The 21,437-nt window shown below is 48.6% G+C and overlaps 1 protein-coding gene across 1 annotated transcript; it reads left to right on the forward strand.

Moving 5' to 3' along the window:
- Positions 1-1,122: 1,122 nt before the first annotated feature.
- ftcd (formimidoyltransferase cyclodeaminase) lies at positions 1,123-12,152 on the forward strand. The gene is made up of 14 exons (XM_072379283.1): positions 1,123-1,280; positions 1,757-1,940; positions 2,010-2,138; positions 3,271-3,359; positions 3,443-3,622; positions 3,790-3,927; positions 4,548-4,679; positions 4,763-4,824; positions 4,893-5,019; positions 5,108-5,269; positions 5,338-5,381; positions 11,035-11,173; positions 11,865-11,960; positions 12,035-12,152. The coding sequence occupies exons 1-14, from the start codon at positions 1,170-1,172 to the stop codon at positions 12,116-12,118; spliced, it is 1,677 nt and encodes a 558-aa protein (XP_072235384.1). The 5' UTR covers positions 1,123-1,169; the 3' UTR covers positions 12,119-12,152.
- Positions 12,153-21,437: the final 9,285 nt, after the last annotated feature.

Genomic DNA, 21,437 nt, shown 5'->3' on the forward strand with positions numbered 1-21,437 from the left:
TGCTCAAAGTGTTGGCGTAAGGCTGTTATTACCTGGACTGAACCAAGAAGTGAGTGAAACAGGTTGCCATGGTGACTGAATGTAACCCAGGGGGTCTGAAACTGAGGTGACAGCATGAAATGCCTCCATCCTCCGTGGTTTGTTAAAGAAAACGATGGGGGGGGGGGGGCTCCAACAGGGTTTACGTTTTGAATTTCTTAAGTTGTCAGTGTTTGTCTTTGTGTAAAGTTTTTAAGAGTAATGAGACAGGGTTAGGGTTATGGGGTTAGGGGTTAGAGGATAGGGATAGGGATAGGGTAAGGGTTAGGGGTTAGAGTAGGGTTAGGGATAGGGTAAGGGTTAGGGGTTAGAGTAGGGTTATGGTTAGGGGGTTATGGGGTTAGGGGTTAGGGTTAGGGTAGGGTTAGGGTTAGGGTTAGGGTTAGGGTAGGGTTAGGGTTAGGGTTAGGGGTTAGGGTTATGGGTTATGGGGTTAGGGGTTAGAGGTTAGGGTTAGGGTTATGGGGTTAGGGGTTAGAGGTTAGGGTTATGGGGTTAGGGGTTAGGGGATAGGGATAGGGATAGGGATAGGGTTATGGTTAGGGGTTAGAGTAGGGTTATGGTTAGGGGGTTATGGGGTTAGGGGTTAGAGGTCAGGGTTAGGGGGTTAGGGTTATGGTTAGGGGTTATGGGGTTAGGGGTTAGGGGATAGGGATAGGGTTAGGGTTATGGGGTTAGGGGTTATGGGGTTAGAGGTTATGGTTAGGGTCAGGTTAGGGTTATGGGGTTAGGGGTTAGAGGTCAGGGTTAGGGGTTAGGGTTAGGTTAAACCGTCAGCTCCAACCTAATGACACCTGATATTTATCTAATCAACTATAGAAGTTGTTACAGGAGTGAGGATCAGAAGGATTTAGCAGTCTGAGGACCTTTCTGTCAGGGATCAATATGTCAGATATTTCATCATCGGACTGGAGTTGGTCTTCTTTTATTCCCTCTGGAACAAACTTCCCGTGTTTAAATCCTTTTGTGCCTGAGATGATTTGCTTGTTGTGGTCACATGACTGAAGACGCTCTGTGTTTGTGGCGCCACCTTCAGGGTGGATGTCCCCCCGAGTTTCTGCAGGGAGCCCCGCGGTAATCATTGTCCGCTGACAATCACGCACACAGTTAATGTTTGAGCTGCTGTTGAAATGTCCCTGGGGGGCGGTGGAATTCAGGCTTGCTGTCTCAGTTCAATTTGCAGAAACATGGCTCGGCTGGTGGAGTGCGTCCCCAACTTCTCTGAAGGTCGAAACAAAGAGGTGAGACAAAGACTTGTTCTGTGTTAACATCTCAAAGCCTCTAAATCTCACTCCATTTAGGCCCTCTTTGTGTAAGTCCTGGAGGTATTTCCTCACATAATCAGTTCTAAACTGCCTGTAACGTGTGATCCGACTGGCTGTAATGATATTACTGTACTTAGGAACCTGTTCATATCACACTTTCCACGCTGCAATGCTTTTATTTTATGTAAATCACTTTGAAAACGTGCAACAAATAAATTTGACTTGACTTCATTTCTGCTTGACCATATTTTCCTGTTCATTTGCCTCACAATTCATCTTCTTGATGAAACAGTTACTTTAATGTCTGAGCTGCTTTAAAGTGACTCCTGGTGGCTGTGAATGAATGATTGACTTGTCAGAGGAGGCTAACCCTCCCCCAGAGCCATGACCTTTGACCTCTCCCGTCCTGCAGCCCTCTGTAAACACTTTAACTCCGTGTTTGAACCCTTCAGGTGATCGATGCCATCTCAGCCACTATCTCCAGCACCCCTGGCTGCAGCCTGCTGGACGTTGACCCCGGGGCCTCCACCAACCGCACCGTCTACACCTTTGTGGGCTCCCCCGAGGCGGTGGTGGAGGGAGCGCTGAACGCCGCCCAGCGGGCCTTCAGCCTCATCGACATGAGCAAACACTCAGGTCAGTCTGAGCCCTGCGGCTGAGAGCTGCCGCTCAGCAGGAGGTGCTTAACCTGTGTTTCCTGTTCAGGTGAGCACCCGAGGACCGGAGCGCTGGACGTCTGTCCGTTCATCCCCGTGCAGAACGTCAGCATGGAGGACTGCGTGGGCTGCGCCAACAGGTTCGGACAGAGACTGGCAGCGAGGCTGCAGGTGCCAGGTGAGACTGCTGCATCACTTTTAAACTACTGACAGAATGGGCTCCAATGAAGATCCAATGAAGACTTCAGAACTTTTCCTTCCTCATCATTTTAAAGGTCAAATAAGAGAGGCCCCAGGACTGAATCTGCTCAGACGTGTGATTTCCTGTCTTTAAACAGGATTCAACAGGTTTGGTTCTGTGGCAGAAAGTTTCCAGCCTATGAACCAACATGTTGTGGTCAGACTCTGCACTGAGATCCAGGACATCATCACTGTCAGTGATTAACTGGACGCCGTTTCCTACTTTAACAGGAGCGTCACGGTCTGACTTTTTAAATCTCTCACGTTTTTAAGAAGGCGGATAAAAGAAAGGTAACATTCTGAAGTCCTAACAGGGAACCACTGGACCATAAACATGAGAATAAAACCAAGAACAAACCGCATTCATGGGAAACGAGAGATAAAGCAAGTTAGTGCCCAGTGGAATTAAACAAAAAAAGTTTATGGAAGGATGGACCTAAACTGTAAAAAATAGACGCCTTACTTTGGGATAATTAAAAGATCTCTGTGTTAAACCATATGTTAACTATATTTCTCCCTAGAGAATTAAAACATGTGAACTCTAAGTCAGCATTCATGCTGCTGAGGTACCTTTTTCTGATGGAGGTTGAAGGTTTGAAGCCAGAATGCACATTAAGCTTCTCTCTGAGCCTCAGAACCAATGACCCAATACTTTTGACCCGACTGAACGGTGGGAAAAGTTGTGCCACGACTTAAAGGGGAAGTCCTTTTTTAAACCTGGACCTTATTTCTGACATAAAATACGTTCATCTACTCACCGATAACAGTTTGGTGAAAGTCGACGTCCCTCGGAAGATAACTGGGGATCTGCGTATATCCATATAACGGAGAGAACAGGGCATAGACAGTACAGCCTCTAAATAAGGCATCATCTGTGCCGCAGCAGCTCAGCTTATTTACTCTGTGTTCTGTGTGGTATTTTATGCCAGATTTAAGGTCCAGGTTTAAAAAAAAAAACAGACTTCCCCTTTAAAATACCGTTAAAAAGGGCATCGCTCCAGCCGGGGTCAATAAACTAAATAAAGAATGATCCAGTCCTGCTGAAAGCTGAAATCATGAATCCTCCACAGTGTATCTGTATGGAGAAGCAGCTCGAATGGAAACCAGGAGGAGTCTTCCATCTGTCCGAGCCGGAGAGTACGAAGCATTACCAGAGAAGGTGACACAGCTGCTCACGTTTCATCATGTTTGTCTCCAACATCACTTCTGAACTCACCTGTTGGTTCGCTTTAACTCCTCCAGCTAAAACGTGACGAATGGGCCCCGGACTTTGGGCCCGCCGTTTTTGTTCCGTCGTGGGGCGCCACGGTAACAGGTGCTCGCAAGTTCCTCATCGCCTACAACGTGAACCTGATCAGCACCAAAGAACAGGCTCATCGCGTCGCACTGGACATCCGGGAACAGGGCCGAGGGAAGGACCAGGTGCATGCTGGGAGTTTGACAGCTTGTGTTGTGTATTTTGTTCTTCAGACTCACTAACTGGTGTGTTCTGTAGTCTTGGACAGCACTAGTTTGCAGATTTTTTCCCTGAAACCATCAGAAAAGTCCCTCAGGACACATTTCTGACTGGATCTTCTTCCTCCGTGCAGCCTGGGTTGCTGAAGAAGGTGCAGGGGATGGGCTGGTACCTGGACGAGGCCAACATCGCTCAGGTGTCCACCAACATCCTGGACTTCGAGCTGACCCCCCTCCACAGCGTGTATGAGGAGATCTGCAGGGACGCTGAGGTCAGAGCCTCAGGTTAAAGTCAGGAGCTGGAAATTAAAGCCAGTAAAAGGCCAAACTTAGGGCCGTTGATCCAAAGGAAGGGAGGTAACAAAGCTACTCATCAGCTAGCGTCTTGGCTAGCAGCGAGCATCTGTAGCCCACTGGATTAGAGGTTCCTTCAGCCTGGCATTAGCACAGATCGGCTGACAACTATTCTACCTCTTTGGTTAAAAAGAAGCCACTGTTGATTTGTCTCCTCTTCTTTTGTATTTAGCAGTAGCACAAACTTTTTGTTGATTTCTATACTATTCTTTAATTTAGTGGTGAGTCTGTTGGTAAAAACCAGAAGAATAGAAGTTGGAGCACCTGAGTCGCTCATTTTTCTTCCTGGTTTCTGGCAGAATTGTCAGTTTCCTTTGATTTTGATTTATTTAACCCTTTAAGTGCCATGTTGTTGTTTTTTTTCAAGAAAAACAACATTTTGAAAATGGTTCCAAATGGTTAGAGATAAAGGGAAATACTGACTGTGACCAGAAGTTTATGAAGACAGTAGATTTGATCACCTAATTTGCGTGTGGTAACATCACTGATGACCTTTCCAAAGTGTTGAGTCCAGCAGCTCTCTGTCCCTGATGTTCAGGAGCTGAAGCTTCCTGTGGTCGGCTCTCAGATCGTCGGTCTGATCCCTCTGAAGGCTGTGCTGGACTCTGCTGACTTCTACATCAACAGAGACCGACTCTTTGTCGTGGAAGAGGAGCACAAAGTCCGGCTGGTGAGCAGACGAGTCTCTCTGAAAACACATTAACAGCTGTCACCTCTGGCTCTGACCCTGACTGTCTCTGTGTTTGTGGACAGGTGATCAGTAAACTGGGCCTCGACTCGCTCGGTCCGTTCAACTCCAAGGAGAGGATCATAGAGTGAGTTGTGTCACAGTGTGGCTTTCTCCTGAACATCCAGACCATGAAGCCTGATCTTACCTGTGCAGGTACATGGTGGGCTCGCAGGAGGAAGGACAGCTGGTGTCTTTGTCTCTGCGGCAGTTCGTTCACAGCGTTGGAGCTCGGACGGCGGCTCCTGGAGGAGGATCCGTTTCTGCTGCCATCGCTGCTCTGGTGCTTTTCACAGCATGCACATATTATCCAGCAGAGTGACACATCTCCACAATTCAATGTCTTTGTTGCCATCTTGTGTTTCCTGTAGGGGGCGGCGTTGGCGGCCATGGTGGGGCAGATGACGTATGGAAAGAGGCAGTTTGAGAACCTGGATGGCATGATGAGGACACTGATTCCTCCGTTTCATCGGGCCATGGACGAGCTGCTGCTCATGGTGGACACGGACTCGTCCGCCTTCAACAGCTACATGGTGAGGTCGGCTCTGCGCCCGCCGCTGACGGCGTCCATCTGTGCTGACAAGTTTGTCTTCTGTTGCAGGCGGCGCTGAAAATGCCAAAGAACACAGCAGAAGAAGTTAAAAGGTGAATATGTTACACTCTCAGGCCAGCAGGGGGCATGTATGTATTTTTAGGAAGCCTTACCCAGTGTGTAGGGTACTGGTCCCAGTGTGTAGGGTACTGGTTCAAGTGTGTAGAGTACTGGTCCCAGTGTGTAGAGTACTGGTCCCAGTGTCTAGGGTACTGGTCCCAGTGTGTAGGGTACTGGTCCCAGTGTGTAGAGTACTGGTCCCAGTGTGTAGAGTACTGGTCCCAGTGTCTAGGGTACTGGTCCCAGTGTGTAGGGTACTGGTCCCAGTGTGTAGGGTACTGGTTCCAGTGTGTAGGGTACTGGTCCCAGTGTGTAGGGTACTGGTCCCAGTGTGTAGGGTACTGGTTCCAGTGTGTAGGGTACTGGTCCCAGTGTGTAGGGTACTGGTCCCAGTGTGTAGGGTAATGGTCCCAGTGTGTAGGGTACTGGTCCCAGTGTGTAGAGTACTGGTCCCAGTGAGTAGAGTACTGGTCCCAGTGTGTAGAGTACTGGTCCCAGTGTGTAGGGTACTGGTTACAGTGTGTAGGGTACTGGTCCCAGTGAGTAGAGTACTGGTCCCAGTGTGTAGAGTATTGGTCCCAGTGTGTAGGGTACTGGTCCCAGTGTGTAGGGTACTGGTCCCAGTGTGTAGAGTACTGGTCCCAGTGTGTAGGGTACTGGTCCCAGTGTGTAGGGTACTGGTCCCAGTGTGTAGGGTACTGGTCCCAGTGTGTAGAGTATTGGTCCCAGTGTGTAGGGTACTGGTCCCAGTGAGTAGAGTACTGGTCCCAGTGTGTAGGGTACTGGTTCAAGTGTGTAGAGTACTGGTCCCAGTGTGTAGAGTACTGGTCCCAGTGTGTAGGGTACTGGTTCAAGTGTGTAGAGTATTGGTCCCAGTGTGTAGGGTACTGGTCCCAGTGTGTAGAGTACTGGTCCCAGTGTCTAGAGTACTGGTCCCAGTGTCTAGAGTACTGGTCCCAGTGTCTGGGTTCTGGTTCCAGTGTGTAGGGTACTGGTTCCAGTGTGTAGAGTACTGGTCCCAGTGTGTAGAGTACTGGTTCAAGTGTGTAGGGTACTGGTTCCAGTGTGTAGGGTACTGGTTCCAGTGTGTAGGGTACTGGTTCCAGTGTGTAGGGTACTGGTTCCAGTGTGTAGGGTACTGGTCCCAGTGTGTAGAGTACTGGTCCCAGTGTGTAGAGTACTGGTCCCAGTGTGTAGGGTACTGGTCCCAGTGTGTAGAGTACTGGTCCCAGTGTGTAGAGTACTGGTCCCAGTGTGTAGGGTACAGGTCCCAGTGTGTAGAGTACTGGTCCCAGTGTGTAGAGTACTGGTCCCAGTGTGTAGAGTACTGGTCCCAGTGTGTAGAGTACTGGTCCCAGTGTGTAGGGTACTGGTTCCAGTGTGTAGGGTACTGGTCCCAGTGTGTAGAGTACTGGTCCCAGTGTGTAGGGTACTGGTCCCAGTGTGTAGAGTACTGGTCCCAGTGTCTAGAGTACTGGTCCCAGTGTCTAGAGTACTGGTCCCAGTGTGTAGAGTACTGGTCCCAGTGTGTAGGGTACTGGTCCCAGTGTGTAGGGTACTGGTCCCAGTGTGTAGAGTACTGGTCCCAGTGTGTAGGGTACTGGTCCCAGTGTGTAGAGTACTGGTCCCAGTGTCTAGAGTACTGGTCCCAGTGTCTAGAGTACTGGTCCCAGTGTCTAGGGTACTGGTCCCAGTGTGTAGGGTACTGGTCCCAGTGTGTAGGGTACTGGTCCCAGTGTGTAGGGTACTGGTCCCAGTGTCTAGAGTACTGGTCCCAGTGTCTAGGGTACTGGTCCCAGTGTCTAGGGTACTGGTCCCAGTGTGTAGGGTACTGGTCCCAGTGTGTAGGGTACTGGTTCCAGTGTGTAGGGTACTGGTCCCAGTGTGTAGGGTACTGGTTCCAGTGTGTAGGGTACTGGTCCCAGTGTGTAGGGTACTGGTCCCAGTGTGTAGGGTACTGGTCCCAGTGTGTAGAGTACTGGTCCCAGTGTGTAGAGTACTGGTCCCAGTGTGTAGGGTACTGGTCCCAGTGTGTAGGGTACTGGTCCCAGTGAGTAGAGTACTGGTTCCAGTGTGTAGAGTACTGGTCCCAGTGTGTAGAGTACTGGTCCCAGTGTGTAGAGTACTGGTCCCAGTGAGTAGAGTACTGGTCCCAGTGAGTAGAGTACTGGTTCCAGTGTGTAGAGTATTGGTCCCAGTGTGTAGAGTACTGGTCCCAGTGTGTAGAGTACTGGTCCCAGTGAGTAGAGTACTGGTCCCAGTGTGTAGAGTACTGGTCCCAGTGTGTAGAGTATTGGTCCCAGTGTGTAGGGTACTGGTCCCAGTGTGTAGGGTACTGGTCCCAGTGTGTAGGGTACTGGTCCCAGTGTGTAGGGTACTGGTCCCAGTGTGTAGGGTACTGGTCCCAGTGTGTAGAGTATTGGTCCCAGTGTGTAGAGTATTGGTCCCAGTTTGTAGGGTACTGGTCCCAGTGTGTAGAGTACTGGTCCCAGTGTGTAGGGTACTGGTCCCAGTGTCTAGAGTACTGGTCCCAGTGTGTAGAGTACTGGTCCCAGTGTGTAGGGTACTGGTCCCAGTGTGTAGGGTACTGGTCCCAGTGTGTAGAGTACTGGTCCCAGTGTGTAGGGTACTGGTTCCAGTGTGTAGGGTACTGGTCCCAGTGTGTAGAGTACTGGTTCCAGTGTGTAGAGTACTGGTCCCAGTGTGTAGAGTACTGGTCCCAGTGTGTAGGGTACTGGTCCCAGTGTGTAGAGTACTGGTTCCAGTGTGTAGGGTACTGGTCCCAGTGTGTAGAGTACTGGTCCCAGTGTGTAGGGTACTGGTCCCAGTGTCTAGAGTACTGGTCCCAGTGTGTAGAGTACTGGTCCCAGTGTGTAGAGTACTGGTCCCAGTGTGTAGAGTACTGGTCCCAGTGTGTAGGGTACTGGTCCCAGTGTCTAGAGTACTGGTCCCAGTGTGTAGAGTACTGGTCCCAGTGTGTAGAGTACTGGTCCCAGTGTGTAGGGTACTGGTCCCAGTGTGTAGGGTACTGGTCCCAGTGTGTAGAGTACTGGTCCCAGTTTGTAGGGTACTGGTCCCAGTGTGTAGAGTACTGGTCCCAGTGTGTAGGGTACTGGTCCCAGTGTCTAGAGTACTGGTCCCAGTGTGTAGAGTACTGGTCCCAGTGTGTAGAGTACTGGTCCCAGTGTGTAGGGTACTGGTCCCAGTGTGTAGAGTACTGGTCCCAGTGTGTAGAGTACAGGTCCCAGTGTGTAGAGTACTGGTCCCAGTGTGTAGGGTACTGGTCCCAGTGTCTAGAGTACTGGTCCCAGTGTGTAGAGTACTGGTCCCAGTGTGTAGAGTACTGGTCCCAGTGTGTAGGGTACTGGTCCCAGTGTGTAGAGTACTGGTTCCAGTGTGTAGGGTACTGGTCCCAGTGTGTAGAGTACTGGTCCCAGTGTGTAGGGTACTGGTTCCAGTGTGTAGGGTACTGGTCCCAGTGTGTAGAGTACTGGTTCCAGTGTGTAGAGTACTGGTCCCAGTGTGTAGAGTACTGGTCCCAGTGTGTAGAGTACTGGTTCCAGTGTGTAGGGTACTGGTCCCAGTGTGTAGAGTACTGGTCCCAGTGTGTAGAGTACTGGTCCCAGTGTGTAGAGTACTGGTCCCAGTGTGTAGAGTACTGGTCCCAGTGTGTAGGGTACTGGTCCCAGTGTGTAGAGTACTGGTTCCAGTGTGTAGGGTACTGGTCCCAGTGTGTAGAGTACTGGTCCCAGTGTGTAGGGTACTGGTCCCAGTGTGTAGAGTACTGGTCCCAGTGTGTAGAGTACTGGTCCCAGTGTGTAGGGTACTGGTCCCAGTGTGTAGAGTACTGGTCCCAGTGTGTAGGTTACTGGTCCCAGTGTGTAGAGTACTGGTTCCAGTGTGTAGAGTATTGGTCCCAGTGTGTAGGGTACTGGTTCCAGTGTGTAGAGTACTGGTCCCAGTGTGTAGAGTACTGGTCCCAGTGTCTAGAGTACTGGTCCCAGTGTCTGGGTTCTGGTTCCAGTGTGTAGGGTACTGGTTCCAGTGTGTAGAGTACTGGTTCAAGTGTGTAGGGTACTGGTCCCAGTGTGTAGGGTACTGGTCCCAGTGTGTAGGGTACTGGTTCCAGTGAGTAGGGTACTGGTCCCAGTGTGTAGAGTACTGGTTCCAGTGTGTAGGGTACTGGTTCCAGTGTGTAGGGTACTGGTTCCAGTGAGTAGAGTACTGGTCCCAGTGTGTAGAGTACTGGTTCAAGTGTGTAGAGTACTGGTCCCAGTGTCTAGAGTACTGGTCCCAGTGTCTGGGTTCTGGTTCCAGTATGTAGGGTACTGGTTCCAGTGTGTAGAGTACTGGTTCCAGTGAGTAGGGTACTGGTCCCAGTGTGTAGAGTACTGGTTCCAGTGTGTAGGGTACTGGTTCCAGTGTGTAGGGTACTGGTTCCAGTGAGTAGAGTACTGGTTCCAGTGTGTAGGGTACTGGTTCCAGTGTGTAGAGTACTGGTCCCAGTGTCTAGAGTACTGGTCCCAGTGTCTAGAGTACTGGTCCCAGTGTCTGGGTTCTGGTTCCAGTGTGTAGAGTACTGGTCCCAGTGTGTAGAGTACTGGTCCCAGTGTGTAGAGTACTGGTCCCAGTGTGTAGAGTACTGGTCCCAGTGTCTAGAGTACTGGTCCCAGTGTGTAGGGTACTGGTTCCAGTGTGTAGAGTACTGGTTCAAGTGTGTAGGGTACTGGTCCCAGTGTGTAGGGTACTGGTTCCAGTGAGTAGGGTACTGGTCCCAGTGTGTAGAGTACTGGTTCCAGTGTGTAGGGTACTGGTTCCAGTGTGTAGGGTACTGGTTCCAGTGAGTAGAGTACTGGTCCCAGTGTGTAGAGTACTGGTTCAAGTGTGTAGAGTACTGGTCCCAGTGTCTAGAGTACTGGTCCCAGTGTCTGGGTTCTGGTTCCAGTGTGTAGGGTACTGGTTCCAGTGTGTAGAGTACTGGTTCCAGTGAGTAGGGTACTGGTCCCAGTGTGTAGAGTACTGGTTCCAGTGTGTAGGGTACTGGTTCCAGTGTGTAGGGTACTGGTTCCAGTGAGTAGAGTACTGGTTCCAGTGAGTAGGGTACTGGTTCCAGTGAGTAGAGTACTGGTCCCAGTGTGTAGGGTACAGGTCCCAGTGTGTAGGGTACAGGTCCCAGTGTGTAGAGTACTGGTTCCAGTGAGTAGGGTACTGGTCCCAGTGTGTAGAGTACTGGTTCCAGTGTGTAGGGTACTGGTTCCAGTGTGTAGGGTACTGGTTCCAGTGTGTAGGGTACTGGTTCCAGTGAGTAGAGTACTGGTTCCAGTGAGTAGGGTACTGGTTCCAGTGAGTAGAGTACTGGTCCCAGTGTGTAGGGTACAGGTCCCAGTGTGTAGGGTACAGGTCCCAGTGTGTAGGGTACTGGTAAGTAGCATTACAGGAGCAGTCCCTTTACCACAATGTACCCCAACCACTGGACACAGTGTTTGACCGACATAAAGTGGCATGTTATCTTAAGACGTTGCCTTTTGGGACGTTGGCAGATTAACAGCTGCTTCTTTAAACTTTAAATGTGGACGTTTCACAGGGTTTTAGCTCCTGATAAACCAGAGAAGGTTGGTTAAATATCAGTCACGTTGTTGCTTTCAGGAGAGAAGCTGCGATGCAGGACGGTCTGAAGCAGGCCATTGGCGTCCCATTGGCTCTGGCTGAGAGGATCAGCGTCCTCTGGCCGTCTCTTAAAGAAATGGTCGTCTACGGAAACATCAGCTGCAAATCTGATTCTCAGGTCAGACACGGGACCCTCCTATCTATCAGTTCATGGTCTGATCAAAGTCACATCTTCACTGTTAGATTTATCAAACAACGTCTGAGTCGAGCCGAATGGATTACATTCTGTTTATTAGTCGGTTAAGCGGGTCAGGCTACTTCCAGTGAGGGCTGCACAGTGTGACATAAGTTTACCGTCATCATGATGTCAGCATGTGTAATAAACAGGCAACAACCGCTCAGTGCAACATTTCCATCCAGTCAGAAGACTCAGTCACAAAGGAGGCTAAAAGCCACTGAAAAGGTTATCTACTGTTACATGGGCTCAGACTGAAGGCTCGTTGACCCATTGTCATGGCAACTCAGAGCAAGAGATGATGGATTTCTCCAGCAATAAACTGTTCCTGAGTGGTTCCAGGAGATAACAGCGGATTCTTTGGGTTTAAAACAGGGTGAAGCAGAGCCTCCTTTGTGACGCTGAGTCTTCTGACTTTATGGACTCAGCACAAGTCATGAATCTCTTCCACAGCTGCAGCCTGAACCCATGAACTTCCAGCTGGATTGCTGTGGGCTCACCAACACTCCACATGAGGAAATATGTGTGACGATAACTGAATGGGTTCTACAGAGCTTTTGATGCCTAGTTTAACATAGCAGAGACACCTTCTGGGTCATGTGACTAAGAATCTGAGACTTTCTGTGGTTTTCAGGTTGCAGCTAAAGCTCTGGAGACGGCTGTGTTCGGAGCGTACTACAACGTCATGATTAACCTCAAAGACATCACCGATGACGCCTTCAAAGCAGCTGTGAGTGAGCTCCATCCTTCCTTATGGCTCTGATCTTTATATATCTTTATACTTTATATAACTCTGTGTTACAGACAGAGAAAAGAGCATCCAAACTGCTGCAGGAGGCCAAAGACGGTGTTCGAGCCATCCTAGATGCTGCTGACAGGAGACTCTGAATCAATCCTGGATAAGAGTCTTTGGTGAAGCAAAGCCACGTGTCATCTTCATGTGCATACATCCAATTTCAGTGAAGCCAGGAGGTTGCAACATCTGCAAATATATGGGCGTATTTTACATCTGCAATGACACACAAAACTGGTTAGCTTACAGAACAGCTCATAGCCAAAGGCAGACATCATGAGATGCAAATACATGCACAACCTGGGGGGAAAGTCCTGGTTATCCAGGAAAAAGGAAGACAGAAGTAGTGAGATTACTTTGGTATTTAAACTCAAACCAATGGAATTCCAAAGCAAAATGAGTTAAAAGCACCTTTGCATTACTGAAAACCAGTTTCTATGGAGGACATAAATACAAAAGCAGAAAGGGCTAAATCAATATTTTATATGATGATAAAAGCTACTAAAATAAGGTAAAAACAAAAAAAACTACACTTTTCTGCTTTAAATTTAAACTGCATTCATGAAAGCTTGTGTTAATGTTTGTACTTATTTATTTTGTCACTCAGTTTTCACATTCATGTAGTTTTTCTGCTTCATATGCAGTTCAGGGAGTTTCAGAGCGTGTCATTGGCTCTGAATCAGCTTCTCACCTATTGGCTGATTTTCAGGCTTCTCATATTGTTTCATGCATCAAAGGCCAGTTAAACTAGCCGCTAACACTGTTAGCTTCCCCACTTCCTGTCTCTGTGACACTATCAGACACCCCCCCCCCTCATTTGCATAATGTATACAGGAATATATAAACAAGAGGTGGAAATGTAAAAATAAAACATGGAAATGAATTACCTGAGGAAACTAACAGCATAAATACATCTATAAATAAAAATTAAAAAGGTTTTTAGAAATGTGTGATGAAATCAACATGAAATAAACAACTTTATTAATAAATTAATGCGATTTAAAGGAAAAATCATACAAAAATAATCCAGGGATAACAAATAAAGAAATGATAAAAATGACAAAAGTGAAAACTGAGTGTCAAAATAAATAGAAACAGGAAAACAACCTTAAACGAATGGAGTTTGAAATTAAAGCTGAAAAATACAGATTTAATCTTCCACTGAATTCCTTTTACATGAATTATTTTGACCATTTATTTTGCATGAAGACAGTTTCAGTTCTCCGTAGTTTTCTCAATAATTAAGTAAAAAGAAAAGAGAACAATAAATACTAAACTTTTAAAAAACAAACATTAACTGTGAAACTGTGAAACTTTCTGTAACTAACGGGGTACCGTTGGCATCTTGTCTCTGTCTTTATTTTCTTTATTTTTCTTTGTATTTTATTGTCTTTTTCACAGTGTAAATCTTACAGAACAAACTCTGCGACGTCACCTGATAACAACAACTGAGGTCAGGGCTGACTGTCCTTGAATGTTTATACTTATAAGATTCAGTTAATAAACAGACGATATAAACAATGGAAAAATAAAAGAGAGACATTCATAACATTTAGCATCAAACCAGGGTTTATTGCACTTTGTAGGTTTCTCCTCCACAGTTTAACAAGGATCCTCCAACAGTTCCCACCTCAGATAAAGTCAGATCTGTGTTGTTCTACCTGCTGTAACCATCCATTCCAGGTGTTATTAAACCTCTCAACCTCCAGTCCTATTGTCACCGTTAATTTCTCCAAAACATAAATACTGAGCAGGACATCCATCCGTTCTTCCACTTTAGGCAGCAGCACACAGCGCCATCTCCTGGATGTTGCTGTTTTAGCAGCCAGAAGCAGTATTCTCAACAATCTGTGGTCCTCTGGTTCTGGTTCTGTGGTCCTCTGGTTCTGGTCCTGGTTCTGTGGTCCTCTGGTCCTGGTTCTGTGGTCCTCTGGTTCTGGTTCTGTGGTCCTCTGGTTCTGTGGTCCTCTGGTTCTGGTTCTGTGGACCTCTGGTCCTGGTTCTGTGGTTCTGGTTCTGTGGTCCTCTGGTTCTGTGGTCCTCTGGTTCTGGTTCTGTGGTCCTCTGGTTCTGTGGTCCTCTGGTTCTGGTTCAGTGGTCCTCTGGTTCTGGTTCTGTGGTCCTCTGGTCCTGGTTCTGTGGTCCTCTGGTCCTGGTTCTGTGGTCCTCTGGTTCTGTGGTCCTCTGGTTCTGTGGTCCTCTGGTTCTGGTTCTGTGGTCCTCTGGTTCTGGTTCTGTGGTCCTCTGGTTCTGTGGTCCTCTGGTTCTAGTTCTGTGGTCCTGTGGTTCTGTGGTCCTCTGGTTCTGGTTCTGTGGTCCTCTGGTTCTGGTTCTGTGGTCCTCTGGTCCTGGTTCTGTGGTCCTCTGGTTCTGGTTCTGTGGTCCTCTGGTCCTGGTTCTGTGGTCCTCTGGTCCTGGTTCTGTGGTCCTCTGGTTCTGTGGTCCTCTGGTTCTGTGGTCCTCTGGTCCTGGTTCTGTGGTCCTCTGGTTCTGGTTCTGTGGTCCTCTGGTCCTGGTTCTGTGGTCCTCTGGTTCTGGTTCTGTGGTTCTGGTTCTGTGGTCCTCTGGTTCTGTGGTCCTCTGGTTCTGGTTCTGTGGTCCTCTGGTTCTGGTTCTGTGGACCTCTGGTTCTGTGGTCCTCTGGTTCTGTGGTCCTCTGGTTCTGTGGTCCTCTGGTCCTGGTTCTGTGGTCCTCTGGTTCTGGTTCTGTGGTCCTCTGGTCCTGGTTCTGTGGTCCTCTGGTCCTGGTTCTGTGGTCCTCTGGTTCTGTGGTCCTCTGGTTCTGTGGTCCTCTGGTTCTGTGGTCCTCTGGTTCTGTGGTCCTCTGGTCCTGGTTCTGTGGTCCTCTGGTTCTGGTTCTGTGGTCCTCTGGTCCTGGTTCTGTGGTCCTCTGGTCCTGGTTCTGTGGTCCTCTGGTTCTGTGGTCCTCTGGTTCTGTGGTCCTCTGGTTCTGTGGTCCTCTGGTCCTGGTTCTGTGGTCCTCTGGTCCTGGTTCTGTGGTCCTCTGGTTCTGGTTCTGTGGTTCTGGTTCTGTGGTCCTCTGGTTCTGTGGTCCTCTGGTTCTGGTTCTGTGGTCCTCTGGTTCTGGTTCTGTGGTCCTCTGGTCCTGGTTCTGTGGTCCTCTGGTTCTGTGGTCCTCTGGTTCTGTGGTCCTCTGGTCCTGGTTCTGTGGTCCTCTGGTTCTGGTTCTGTGGTCCTCTGGTCCTGGTTCTGTGGTCCTCTGGTTCTGGTTCTGTGGTCCTCTGGTTCTGTGGTCCTCTGGTCCTGGTTCTGTGGTCCTCTGGTTCTGGTTCTGTGGTTCTGGTTCTGTGGTCCTCTGGTTCTGTGGTCCTCTGGTCCTGGTTCTGTGGTCCTCTGGTTCTGGTTCTGTGGTTCTGGTTCTGTGGTCCTCTGGTTCTGTGGTCCTCTGGTTCTGGTTCTGTGGTCCTCTGGTTCTGGTTCTGTGGTCCTCTGGTTCTGTGGTCATGTGGTTCTGTGGTCCTCTGGTCCTGGTTCTGTGGTCCTCTGGTTCTGGTTCTGTGGTTCTGGTTCTGTGGTCCTCTGGTTCTGTGGTCCTCTGGTTCTGGTTCTGTGGTCCTCTGGTTCTGGTTCTGTGGTCCTCTGGTCCTGGTTCTGTGGTCCTCTGGTTCTGTGGTCCTCTGGTTCTGTGGTCCTCTGGTTCTGTGGTCCTCTGGTTCTGGTTCTGTGGTCCTCTGGTCCTGGTTCTGTGGTCCTCTGGTTCTGGTTCTGTGGTCCTCTGGTTCTGTGGTCCTCTGGTCCTGGTTCTGTGGTCCTCTGGTTCTGGTTCTGTGGTTCTGGTTCTGTGGTCCTCTGGTTCTGTGGTCCTCTGGTCCTGGTTCTGTGGTCCTCTGGTTCTGGTTCTGTGGTTCTGGTTCTGTGGTCCTCTGGTTCTGTGGTCCTCTGGTTCTGGTTCTGTGGTCCTCTGGTTCTGGTTCTGTGGTCCTCTGGTTCTGTGGTCATGTGGTTCTGTGGTCCTCTGGTCCTGGTTCTGTGGTCCTCTGGTTCTGGTTCTGTGGTTCTGGTTCTGTGGTCCTCTGGTTCTGTGGTCCTCTGGTTCTGGTTCTGTGGTCCTCTGGTTCTGGTTCTGTGGTCCTCTGGTCCTGGTTCTGTGGTCCTCTGGTTCTGTGGTCCTCTGGTTCTGTGGTCCTCTGGTTCTGTGGTCCTCTGGTTCTGGTTCTGTGGTCCTCTGGTCCTGGTTCTGTGGTCCTCTGGTTCTGGTTCTGTGGTCCTCTGGTTCTGTGGTCCTCTGGTCCTGGTTCTGTGGTCCTCTGGTTCTGGTTCTGTGGTTCTGGTTCTGTGGTCCTCTGGTTCTGTGGTCCTCTGGTCCTGGTTCTGTGGTCCTCTGGTTCTGGTTCTGTGGTTCTGGTTCTGTGGTCCTCTGGTTCTGTGGTCCTCTGGTTCTGGTTCTGTGGTCCTCTGGTTCTGGTTCTGTGGTCCTCTGGTTCTGTGGTCATGTGGTTCTGTGGTCCTCTGGTCCTGGTTCTGTGGTCCTCTGGTTCTGGTTCTGTGGTTCTGGTTCTGTGGTCCTCTGGTTCTGTGGTCCTCTGGTTCTGGTTCTGTGGTCCTCTGGTCCTGGTTCTGTGGTCCTCTGGTTCTGGTTCTGTGGTCCTCTGGTTCTGTGGTTCTGGTTCTGTGGTCCTCTGGTTCTGGTTCTGTGGACCTCCCCTCCTTAGAAATTTAAGGGATCAATATTCCTAAAATACATGATTTCCAATGGAGTCGGGATTTAAATTTTTATCACCTCTTCAGTTACTCCTTTTATTTCGATCCAATACTGCTTTATTCAGGGGGATCCCCAGAACATATGGAGATTATCTGCTTTTCTTGCCCCACAGGATCTCCAGCATCAGGTGTTTCCATGTTTTCCCTGTGCTGGAGTCATAAAAACCTTATTGTGTTCTTCCAGCCGCTCTCTCTCCATATGGATAAATTAGTGGTTTTCCATTGATATTCATTAAGCCTCCGCCTGTCCTCCCCGAGCCCCTCGGTGTTGGCTTCCCTCTCCCATCCATTCGGTGTTGTTTGCTTTTAAATCCTCCAGAATCTTACACACTTTGGAAAAAGCTTTTTCTTCTATCGCTGACCTCTAGGCTTCGACTGTAACCTTGATGATTCTTGGCCGTGTTGAACCTCATCAAATATCTACCACTCCTTTCCTCCATGCTCCACAGCTCTTTCCAACTGAGCTTTTCCTTCTCTACACCTTCCCTATTCCACCACCATCCCTGCTCAGCCTGAGCCACAGCCTTTCTACCCCTGAACATTTCCTCCTGTCTAAGAACCAGCTCAACAGCCAGCTCTCTCCCCTCCTTGGGACCTGCTCTACTCCACCGGGCCAAGCCTCCCGGCCTGTTGGAACATTTCCCACCAGCAGATGGCAGCAACGGGCTGAATGAACATCCCTGTCGACTCAGTTTGATCATTTCAGACAGACTTGACCTCGGTCCTTGTGCATAAGTCTGGATGGTTTTAATACATGAAATCATCATGAAAATGAAACCTTCATGACTCTGAGTTCCCACCTTAGAGAGTCGAATGCCTTTCCTGCATCCATCCCCATTATCAAAGCTTTTTCTCATCAATATGCTGCCTGATAACGTTCGATGGATGTTTTCATGGGTTTGTCTGTTTTATGAATCCTGTTTGATCTAAACTAATTATATATGGTAAAAAATGTAGAAAAAAGTGCTGAAATAGCTCTAATCCACATTTAAAACCCTCATCGGTCTGAACAGTTTGTTACCTCTTTACCTTCTTTACTGAGATAACTGCTCCTCCTTTCATTATATGATTAAAGGTCCCGTGCATTGAGGGGATCTGGGATCTTCTAAAAAACATTCTGATATATGTCCATCCTGGGCTCTTGTTATTTTTGAGTTTAGAAATTGCTGCATTTATTTCTTCTACCTGTGGTAAATCTAAGCTATTTGGAAAGTTCTCAAGCAGCTGAGAGTAAAACATTTATTTAGTCTTATCTACGACAGTTTGTTTGGGGATCTTTAACTTTGTGAACATGTCTCAATGATTTTTTAAGTTTATATGCCAATAATTCTGCTGATTTATTCCCAGCTTCATAATATCTTTGTTTTATGTATATAATTATTTTTTTTTAATTTAATGTGACAAAAGATCTTTAATCTCAGCTTTCTTCTTTTTTATTTCCACCAGAATCTTATTGTCCCTGGTGTTTTTGTGTTCCAGTCTTTTTAAATATGCTGCTCCAGCTATCAGTTTTGCATGCATCCCACTAAATTGATGGAGATTCTTCTCTGTTGTCATTTTGTTCCCCAAACTCCTCAATCTCCTTTTCAGTTTCACTTTTAATCTTTTAAACTACTCTTGCCCAAGACTGGAAAAGTCATTTTCTCTTCATTCCTCCTGCGCAGGAACGATAATGAGCAGAAGCTTCTATACTTCCATAATATACCTGTTATAACTACCTGGTTACTTAAGATTGAGGAGATTCCTCTTGGGACAGCGCCGTGGATCTTATGGAAGCTGCAGTTCCGCTTCTGGAAGCTGCAGTTCCTCTTCTGGAAGCTGCAGTTCCTCTTCTGGAAGCTGCAGTTCCTCTTCTGGAAGCTGCAGTTCCTCTTCTGGAAGCTGCAGTTCCTCTTCTGGAAGCTTCTGGAAGCTGCAGTTCCTCTTCTGGAAGCTGCAGTTCTTCTTCTGAAAGCTGCAGTTCTTCTTCTGGAAGCTGCAGTTCTTCTTCTGAAAGCTGCAGTTCTTCTTCTGGAAGCTGCAGTTCCTCTTCTGGAAGCTGCAGTTCCTCTTCTGGAAGCTGCAGTTCCTCTTCTGGAAGCTGCAGTTCCTCTTCTGGAAGCTGCAGTTCCTCTTCTGGAAGCTGCAGTTCCTCTTCTGGAAGCTGCAGTTCCTCTTCTGGAAGCTGCAGTTCCTCTTCTGGAAGCTGCAGTTCCTCCTTGTATCCCAGAGTGGAGGACTGTGCCTGGTCCTGACTCCTCTTCTGCTGGTTTGATGATTCGAACTCTAAATCCTCTGTTGATCGTGTCTTTCGTCGCTTCTGGTGCTGAATTGTAGAGGTTTTTAGGGGTTTCTCCCTGGGAGAAAACTCAAAGCTTTGCAGCGAATGGTGTCTGAAATCTGAAAACTCTTCTGCATTTCCTTTCTTCTTTTCATCACTTCAGGAGCATCATCGTGGTCCACAGACCTTTTGACCATCTAAGATTGTTTTACAGTGAACTGGATTGAACTGGATTGAACTGGATTGAACTGGATTGAACTGGATTGAACTGGATTGAACTGGATGGTGTGTTTGAGGTGCCCTGAGATGACATTTGTTGTAATTAATATATAAATAAAATACAGTCAGACTCACACACTTGCAGCCGTTCATTAGAAGATAAAACTAAACCACTTCTTCCACAGCAGGTTTGAACAGTCCAGATTAAATCAGCTGCCGTTTGTTGTCCTTTAAATCCTGACTGAATGAAATCATCATCATATCATTTTCCCTTTTCCAACATGGATGGAAAGACCCCAACAGAAGCAACACCGAACGCCACCATCAGTTTGAGAGGGAGCAGGTGAGCGTTGATGCACCACCAGGGGGCGCCATAACAATCTGTTAAAGACACAACAACAGGAATGTGTTTATACCAGGAGCCCCCCCCACCCTACCTGCCTACCTGTAAGTGGCTTTGGATAAAAGCTAAATGCAGAAACATGTATACCAACAGCAGAAAATAACTTTTAAAGACCATGTGACCTCAGAGGAAAACAGGCCTGAAACGTTTGATCTGAGGTTTGTAAACTGGCAGAAAGTGAAGCTGCTTCCAGCCGGTTTCAGCACTTTGTGAGACTGTGTGAGCGGACTTGCTGCTTTAAGGGGTCCGGGTAGCTTGAAGTGATGGAGGGATCTTTGGCTGTGGGTGACTGACAGCCGCAGCATCAGGTCTGTAGGCAGGCCGAGACGCTGCTTTAAATGAATGTTTCATGAGTGGCCTGATGAGGATAAACAAATCGGCTGCTGTGGCGCAGCGCCGAACAAACCCGGTGTTGTTGTCCTCCTCCGCTCTTTGTTTGGGCCACACTGAAGCTCCTTGTTTGTTTGTGTCCGGGTCGTTCCAGGTCCAGACACTGGAGCTTTTCTTCGTCTATGCTGAGATAAACAGAGGCTGTCATCCAGCGCCACCATCACATCATCACAGCTTCACGCCATCAGCGCGAGGCAGAGAGTCCACAGCCGCGCTCCCAGTTCTGACATGAGCGTTATTACAGCTGAGTCCACGCCATGCCTCAAACTAAAGCCTCCAAACACAGGAGAAAACACCACAAAGAGCTGTGAGCTCGGCGAAACCTCCCTCTGAGACCCATGAAGGCTGCAGTCCAACGCAGTTTAAGACCCCATGGACTGTTTCAGGCGGGGTCCAGGGGGTCCAGGGGGTCCAGGGGGTTACAGGAAGTACGTGATGCATACTGTGAGCAGGTCTGCCAACGTTTGGACATGAATGGGATTCATGCACAACTGAGCCGGGCCGACATCTGCTGTTGTGGAGAAAAGAGTCGTCAGACTCCCCTTTGCAGCCTCTTATGGGAAATGAGTTGATCAGAAGGGTTAGGGTTAGATATCATTCTGTATGTGGCCCAAACCCAATCTCTGTATCTCTAACCCTTCGTCATATTCCAGACAACATCTGGTTCAGTGTGGAGGCCCTGCTGCTCCCTACCCCCCAACCCAGAGTCAACCCAAACCCCAACAGAGTGGACACCAACTAACGATCTCCAGGCTGAACTGAAACTGTCTGAACTCGTAACTTTTAATGTTTTCCGTCGTTTCCAAATGGACCAACAACAAAAATCCATTGAACGGTGCCTCTGCTTTTGACCATTTTTGCATCTTTGTACTTTGTTTTAACTTAAATTGTGTTGTGGCTCCTCTGTGTGGCCCTGTGAGGGACTGGCGACCTGTCCAGGGTTAGGGGTTATAACCCTAACCCGCCTTTCGCCCAATGGCTGCTGGGATAGGCTCCAGCCCCCCGCTGCCCGACCGACGGATTGACGGTATAGAAAATGGATGGATGGATGTATTGTGGTTCCATTCATGTCATGTATTTGTATCTCATGGCTGTTAACGGCGCGTTCTGCTGCCTTCTTGCCAGGTCGCCCTTGAAAATGAGATCTTGATCTCAACGGGACTTTTTCCTGGTTAGATAAAGGTTAGATTTTTTAAAAAAAGGAAGCAGACACCCTCTCTACCTTCAGTTATCAGGCCCCTAAAAGCAGAATGGGAGGCAGAGCCTTCAGTTATCAGGCCCCTAAAAGCAGAATGGGAGGCAGAGCCTTCAGTTATCAGGCCCCTAAAAGCAGAATGGGAGGCAGAGCCTTCAGTTATCAGGCCCCTAAAAGCAGAATGGGAGGCAGAGCCTTCAGTTATCAGGCCCCTAAAAGCAGAAT

Source organism: Leuresthes tenuis, unplaced genomic scaffold (assembly GCF_036924035.1).
Source record: "Leuresthes tenuis unplaced genomic scaffold, fLeuTen1.0.hap1 SCAF_1, whole genome shotgun sequence".
Classification (NCBI taxonomy): Eukaryota; Metazoa; Chordata; class Actinopteri; order Atheriniformes; family Atherinopsidae; genus Leuresthes; species Leuresthes tenuis.